General features: G+C 41.0%; 1 protein-coding gene across 2 annotated transcripts in view; it reads right to left on the minus strand.

The window, feature by feature from the left end:
* ACSS3 (acyl-CoA synthetase short chain family member 3) overlaps window positions 1-7,960 on the minus strand; it is a 157,173-nt gene extending 149,213 nt beyond the window's left edge. The window contains exon 1 of one of the 2 annotated variants that reach the window (XM_012442092.3): window positions 7,284-7,960. In XM_012442092.3, the coding sequence (XP_012297515.1) occupies window positions 7,284-7,594 (311 nt within the window). In that variant the 5' untranslated portion in view covers window positions 7,595-7,960. The remainder of the gene's footprint in view (window positions 1-7,283) is intronic. The other variant, XM_012442093.3, reaches the window with a different exon arrangement.
* Between the last annotated feature and the right edge of the window lie 374 nt (window positions 7,961-8,334).

Consider the following 8,334-nt stretch of genomic DNA (forward strand, 5'->3'; position numbering starts at 1 on the left):
TTTCTTGATGAGGTTATTTTGAGACCTTATTTTTAACAGGCAATTTTTCATGCTGACCAGATACCTTCTTAAAATATTTTTATATCTATAAAATAATGATGATTTTAAATTTTAAATATACCTGTACTGTGTACAATGCTATGAATAAATTCATTTACTTTAGAGTTTGTCAAAAGGAGAAAAAATTCTTCCTCTTTATATAACCCTCTCACCTTCAAACCAGAATTAAATGTAACTTTAAAAATATCTGACAAAAACTAAATTTCCCAAACAGTTTAACGTAGCTGAGCATTTGTTTGCCAAAGAGCCAAAGTTCAATAGGGGGATTAAATTGCTTTCTGGATACATAAAATCCCCATTCTATTTTTATTTATTTTCTTTTGAAGCAATCTCAAACTCACAGAAAATTTGCAATGACAAGATAAAGTATTTTTTTCCCTTTGAAACATTTACTGACATGATACCCAAGAAGCCTAGAAAAATTTAATATGTAATTGTTACAAATAAGGCCATTCTTCTGGAGAACCATACTATAAACATCAACTTCAGGATACTAATACTGACACATTACCACCATTCAATCCTGAAATCCTATTCTGGCTTCTTTCTTGTTCCCAAAAATGTCAATTACGGTGAAAATGTTCAGAAACTCTCTCTTGCATTTAATTCACATCTCTTTGGTCTCCTTCAGTTTAGTGGCCAAAAGTCTACTTTAGATTTACTAAGATTTGGCAACTGGGCTTCTGAAAGAGTTGCTTCAATATTTGTAGGAGAAGATTCTGGGCTTAGCCACTGGAGCTACTACTACGAACCCAAGTCTATCCTCTACAAACTAGCTGTGTGGCCTTGAGCTTCAGTTCCCTCACATGTAAAAAGGGCATGATAATGCTAACTTTGCACCATTTGGGGAAGTAATAAATGGAAGCACATGACTCTATTGTATAGTTGATAGCTCAGAGAAAAGACTCAACAAATATTAATTCTCTCTTCCTTTTTCAACTGCTTCCTTATCCTCTGTCAGACAAACAAATGTGTAGCTCACTAGAATCACCGTAGCATATAAAAAGAACAAACCGATCTACTAAGTACTCTTTATTCCAATTTTGAGAATTTTCCATCCTGTTTCTTCCAGTAACTTCCAGTACCTAAAGCAAAAAAATAACAAAGGTCAACTTGCAAAAACAAAGAATCCTGTTGAGCAGTAGGTTTCAAAACAAGCAAAATTCCCTTCATTCCTATTTCACAATTTCTCCACTTCCACATTTAAGCACAGATTTCTTCCTAAAAAGAGGACAGGAAGGGAGGAATGAGGAAGAAACTATCTTTTACTTGACCCAGGTACCACCATACCGCCATATATTATCCTGTTTCATCTTCCTGTCACTGTCTAATATCCTCATGGAATGTTTTTGCCTATATCAGTTCACTCTGTAATGCACTTTTCTGGCTTTGGCTCTGATCTCACCATTGATATCATATCATTGTAGGTCATTAAGGATCTCTGAGTCACAGATTTTTTTTTTTTTTTTCAATTCTCAATAGCCTCAAAACATCTCTAGAACCCTTGACTACTATTTTTATCTTTACTCTCCTTTACCATACATGATGCTAAAATATCTTGCTCTTTCCTTTCCTTTCTTTGAATGTCTCATCCATTTCCATAGACTTGTTTTCCTCCCATTTCTTCCCAAAGTTCAGTCCTTACTATTTTTCTCTTCTCCTCCCTTTTGTTCTCTCTTTCACTTCAACTTTCATAAGCTTCTACCTCTCATCTCTTTAAGATTTATACCAAAATCTATAATTCTACATCAAGCTCTCTCCCAGTTTTCAGCCTCATAGCTTTAATTGCCCATCAATTCCTCATCTGGACATTTAACTCAGATTCTTGCAGTTAACATAATGTCTTTACTTCCCTACATCCCACTGCCAAAAAGTCACTATGTCTAATTTAATTTGCATTCCTGAAGTTCCTCTCTTTCTATTCCTCCCGGTATTACCCTAGTTAATTAGTCACATTATTTTATGTCCTCCTTACTCTGTTTTCCCAATATCCCTCATTTCCCAACCTACCAAGAAATCTTAAAATCTGAAGTCAAACTCTGTTTCTGATAATACTTTCAACCTATCATCTAGTTAACTTAAAGTTTCCAGGGATCATTACTGCCTTACTGGGCACTGCAAACAAAAATGCTCACAATGGAAAAGCTAATGGCTGGGACAGGCAAAGTATGATGCAATAGTGATGAGGACCGAGGACCCTGAATAACAAACAGGCACATGCACCATTTAAAGGGTCAGCAGCACCTCAGTTCCAGCCAAGTGTTGCTTTGCAGGAATACTGACCCATTGCTGACAGATATTCCATTTTTTCTTCTTTAAAGAGAAGATCAAAAGCTGAATTTTTACAGGAAATTTAGATTTTTTTAGATAAAATATTCCAATATTTAAATGCTAACAAATTAAACAAACAAAACATCCAGGTCAAACAAAGCCTATCTGCAGGCTTTCAGCCATGCTGTGACGTGCAGCCTAAGAAGTAATTGCAAATGCCTTAGCTTGCTACTCCAAGCCTTCTAAAACCAGGCTGAAACTATTTTCTGAAGTTAAGTCCCAGCAACTCAGAAAAGCCACTGAAAGCCAACTGGTCTACTATAACTATCCTCTAAGGACACCTGGCTTTTCTTACCTCTATGTTTTTGTCATCTTGTTCCCTTCACAGAAATGACTTTCCGCCTAAGTCCTACTTTAAGATTCACTTTAAATGCCATCAGTTTTCCCCCAAAACTTATTGGACTACATTAGTTCATTGTAATATTTCTTTCATATTCCAAAGATAATCATATCTAGTTGTATGTGTCACGGACAGTCCTAGACACTTTACAAGCTTCCCCTCACCCAATTTAATCCTTAGATACCATCATGATTCTAACTTTTCAAATGAAGTTACTGAAGCTTTCCCAGGGTAAGCAGCAGATCTAGGGTTGAACTTAAGCCTGTATTGACCCAATGCAGAAGGAAGAATAGGAAATTTATATTTTGGTCATGCATTATGTGACAGGTATTATGGGCCAGGAAAAAATTTAAAAATCCTAACCAAATGACCACTCACAATATGGCTTGCTCTTTCCATCTCAAGGTAATTTTCTGCCATTTCTTAAGCCCCAACCATATAAACCTTCTTTAAGCTTCTGGAACTTACTAAACATATCTACCTCATGGCCTTTGCCTATGCTATTTTCTTTCCCTGGAATGTTTCTCCCCACTTCTCACATGTTTAATTCCTACTCATTTTGATCTCAGTTTATCATTTCCTCTAGACCCCTCTCATGATCCTTCTAAAGAAGACAATATTATATCCCCCAATAAAACTTGTATTTCCTAGCATCTACTGCAACTCTAAATAGTGTTTGTCATGTAGAAAACCAAATATGCATGTTCTCACTTATAAGTGGGAGCTAAACACTGGAGACATACAGATATAAAGATGGGAACAATAAACACTGGGGACTCCAAAATGGGGGAAGGAAGGGGGCGGCCAGGGTCAAAAACCTTCCAGGTACTGTGTTCACTATCTGGGTGATGAGTTCAACAGAAGCCCAAAATTAACATCACACAATATGTCCACGTAATAAATCTGCACATGTACCCTCAAATCTAAAATTTTAGTTTCTTTTGTAAAAATTTAATGTATGTCTTCCATGCTGCTATGTGGTGGGTTCCTTCACTATCTCCTTCATTTTCTCTACTGTACATGTAGTGGGTGAATGATTAATGTCCTTGAATTCTTTTAAGCTATTTTAAGACTTGGCAGGATTAAATAACCTTAATCTCAGCTAGTAAGGAATTGAGATCCTGCATGTTGAGAAACCCACACTATTTCCACTACAGAAATGTTACTCAAGCTTAAGTTATTTTCTAATAATCTACAATGCATTTAGTCTTTTCTTTTTGGGGGGTTATAGTCATTATTGATACATACTGATTTCTAAACAAATGGATATGAGAAGACTATCATTGAATGTTGTTTAAATAAAAGTAGACTAAAATTGGATTGTAATACTTCCACAGAAAGAGATAAATTGATGGCCCAGAGAGTCAACTACAATGCATAATAGAAAAGTGAATTGACTAATCCTTCAGAGAGTGGCAGCTGGATTTCAATTTCAGGATAGGCAGCAGGATGTCTATCAGGAGAAAATAACCAGAAACACCCGCTTTGTTGTTCCAGGATTAAAGAAATTACTGATTGCAGTTCTCTGCTGCAGTCTCTCTAATAGAGACTTTATTACCCAAAGAGCCAGGTGTTAACAATATGCAGGAACCACCAAACTGTGAGGAGAGGCAATTATGTATGAATCCCTAAAGCACCTACCCATAATTTGGATGTTTTTTGAAGATCTCAGAAATTACAGAACTGGAAATGCATTTAATAGAGTCATTCACTATAATTAAAGTTCCCTTCCATATATCACCCTTAAAAATTTCTATTCCATATCTATATTACCGTATGCAGAAAATAGTGGGTAGCTTATGCCATTGTGAAAGCTAATATGCAATACTATTCATGTGCTAAGGCTTTTGATAAGCCAGTGGGTTCTGAGGGGAGTTTACTTTTATGAACAACAAATAGACAAGCTTATAATGAAGAATCCCTCTAGCCTCTGGGAAGCCAAAGGGCATCAGAGACTGTGACTACACATATGCCAGCTCCACAGAGGAGAGAACAATTAGCTATAGCAATCTTGCCTTGTTTTGCTTAAGCATTTGGCTATCAATATCTCCATTCTCCAGATCCCAGCTTCAAAAAAATAAGTAAAGCTTCTTCACACCAAATTGTGCCTAAACTCACTTATCACCCCCCAAAGAGGTGTTTTGTTTCATAGCAACAAAAATCAGCAAAGCTATGTATCCTGTTAGTTTACTCTAAAAACTTATATGCCAGCTCTGCCTTAGATCTTGGGGATAAAGCCAAACAAAATAAAATAAAATTCACTCTGTCCTTGAGTTTGGCTTTGTAGAAAATTGCTAACCAGTCAGCCATCTTCACTGTGGTATCCAATGCAGTCATGGATTCGAATCGAAACTACTGACTAACGGAAGTTTAAGATTGGTCTCCTACCTCTACTTCCCTCCCAACCCTGCTCACCCGACCAAAATTCTTGGTAAAATTGAATCACGCTGCTGAAATAGAGTCAAAGCTTTATCACGTATTCACTTTGATTTTCTGGGCTACTATAAGACAGATTTGGCTGCATGAGTTCAAGACTGAAAAGATAAATTCAGATACAGTGTTATCAAACGTTAGTAACCTATAAAAATATAGTGACCCTTTCACAAAAATTCTCATTAAAGGTAACACCTTATACACACAATTTCAGAAAATGTAAACAAGCAACTAGATATTACAGAGAAAGAGCAAGGTATTGGAAAGGAAATCTCCAGGTCTTAAGCTCTACTTGCTGGGCATATTGACACCCACGTTCAAGGCTTTCTCCTGGGCCTTTGCTGATCCCCGATTGCCCTCTCGAATCACTCCAATCTGTCCTTTCTTCTCCGTTCTTATTGTCCCTGCCTTAGGTCTGGCCCTCAGTTTTTCATTTAGAACATCCCTGTCGCTTCTTAACTGAATTCTCTGCACATTAGTTTATGATGGAGATGACCACATGAAATTATTAATAGTACCGTATTTTATGACAGATATTTGTACACAGAGCTCTGAGAAACAGTGATGCAGTAATCTCTGTGTTTTCATCTGAGAAACACTAGGAGGGTTTCCTGCTCCTAAAATGATTATGGTATGAGAATGCAGAGAGAGCTATTCCACCTCTAACATTTATAGGGTCTAGTGTATAAAGACATAGTCTTCATCCTTTACTCAGTTAGTCCTCTAATTATTTCCATATTTGCATTTCAGAAAGTGAAGCACAGAGAGATTAAGTCACTTGCTTGTGAACACATAGTAACTGTGAGAAGCAGACCTCAAACCCAGGTAGTCCGGCCCCAGAGTCCATGTTTTTTTCTTTATGACTTCCAAAAAGCAGGGAGTAGGTTTTACTCATTGTTGTACACCCAATGCCTTGTTCACTGTCTGGCACATAAAAGAGGACCAATCAAATACTACCAAAAAAAATAATTGAAATGAAGGGGCAAGGTGCTCAGATTCTAAAGGCAACGCCATGTCACCCCACACACTAATGAGAGGACTGGGCATGGTGGAGACAGAACAGGTTCTTGCCAATTTCATTCTAGGTTCCTTGCTCTGACCAGAGAGCCATTCGTCCACTGCAAACCTGACCATGTCATTCCCCTCACCTCATTGCTGAGAAGTATTTTTCAAACTTTTACAGGAAACATTCTCTCTAATGGCTGGCAGATGAGAGCAACCACATCCTTAGTGCACAGACACATAAGGAGCCACACTCTGAGATTACCACTGACTGTGCTTCAGCCTCACTATCCTAGCAAGCTTGATATTTATTCTACAATGTGTCTCTGTTTATTGTAACACAAAAATAATGCTTATACCTTGTTATAATTCCAGCTCCAGGTAGAAGACTTTACTTCTACCACGGACTTCTAACATCACCTGGCCTATATCTATCTGTATTCTTTCTGGGTACGCCGTACTGCAGTTTCATACACCCAACAGGCCTATAGATCTGGTCCAAGCTACTTGGCACAGTACATAAATCCCTTCCCAAGCTAGTCCCTGACTCACGACTTCCTCTCCCACCAACACAATCATTTCCAGTCACTGTCTCAGTCACATTTCAAGCTGTTGTTCCCCTCTCGAACTTTGATAATTAGGGTCTTGTCGACTTTGAGAAGACCTACCCATCCTTTCAACCCCTTCTAGGGTGTGATGTTATTGAAGTCTTTCCTCAACCCTCCCTCCCCACCACGTGAGGATACTTAGTTATAATTCTAGTTTATTGCACCACTTGCTTTGTTTACCTCGTGTCTCCCGGACTAGACTGTGCGGTCCCTGGAGGCAGGACCTTTTTTTAGTCCTCTTAACATTCCCAGTGCCAAGCAGAGCCTTGCCAGTCAGGTAAATCTCCCGTTTATGGGACACTGGGTTCACAACAGGAAACAGGGTCTCTCAAGAGAAGGCAAGAGAGCCGACTATGAAACTGAAATGAAACACGAATTGAAGGGTCTGAACACATCTCCAATTTCAATTTTCTTTCGTGATAGAATCCCAGATTCCAGGTCCCAGGAAGGTCCTGGCGCCCAAAAAGTTACCCGGGATGGGGGTTGGGGTTGGCACAGAAGTCACTCACCAACTGGTGGAGGGCGAGTGTTTGTTCTCCAGCGTTTTGGTCCAGGGCTTGTACCAGCTGATCTGCTCGGCAGCTTTGCCCCAGAACCTCTCGGGGTCCGTCACCGAGGCGGCGAAGTGGGTCTTGTACTCGCTGCCACTGCCCGAGGACAGCGCCCTGCAGCCCCGGGCCCCGAGGCCGCCCCGCGGACCCGGGGCCACGAAAGCCCTGCGGGCCGCACCGGCTCCCCGGGCCGCAGAAGACGCGGGCAAAGGCCCTCCGAGCCCCCCGGCGCCGGTGACTTTACGACATTGCAGCCAAGACGGTTTCATCGCCGCCGGCCACCCGCGGTCCCCGAGGGTGCTCGTTAGGCGACAACTGTGGCTTCTGCAACTTCCCGGGGCCCCAGCGAAGCTAGTGGGAGGCGGGGACAAGTTCCGAAGTGAGCCAGGAGCCCAGAAGTTTGGAAGCCACACTAGAGTCGCCGGGAAAAACTGACCTGGAGCAGCCGAAGAAGCAACAGGCTGAAGTGGGGTCCCGGGGAGGGGTGTCACAGCGCCCTTGCAGAAGGCCAGTTGCGCTGCTCCACGAAATCCAAACCCCTGCGCGCACTTTCAACCCCGCTACCTTCCCGGAGAAAGCGCGCTCAAACTGCAGAACGTCCTCCTGATTTCAACGCGCAAGTACTCCTAGGAGGAGGCCAAGGGCCCAGCTGCCAATTTTCAATCTAGCAAATTGTACGCGGCTGGTTTAATCTTTGGACGATCGTTGGTGGAGATGGCATCGCCTCTGGCCTGCAGGAAACCAGCAACCCGGTGCCTTGCAGCAAGGCCCTTGATTGCTCAAGGCCTTTTTGTTTATTTATTTTATTTTAAAAAATTTATTTTAAAAAATCAGCTCAGTTCCTGGTTACTAAAAACACAAGCGGCTCCAGGGCAAGGACCGCTCCGGGATTTCCTGACCACTGAGAGGGTAGGAGGAGTGGAAGGAGGTTGGGCCAGCCAAATTGGGAAGCTCGGGGAAGGTAACCGGGATGGGGATTCACCTGCTGACTGGACTCAGCGTGGTATCT

Source organism: Aotus nancymaae, unplaced genomic scaffold, assembly GCF_030222135.1.
Source record: "Aotus nancymaae isolate 86718 unplaced genomic scaffold, 86718_ANA_hifiasm-v0.15.2.pri h1tg000016l, whole genome shotgun sequence".
Taxonomy (NCBI): Eukaryota; Metazoa; Chordata; class Mammalia; order Primates; family Aotidae; genus Aotus; species Aotus nancymaae.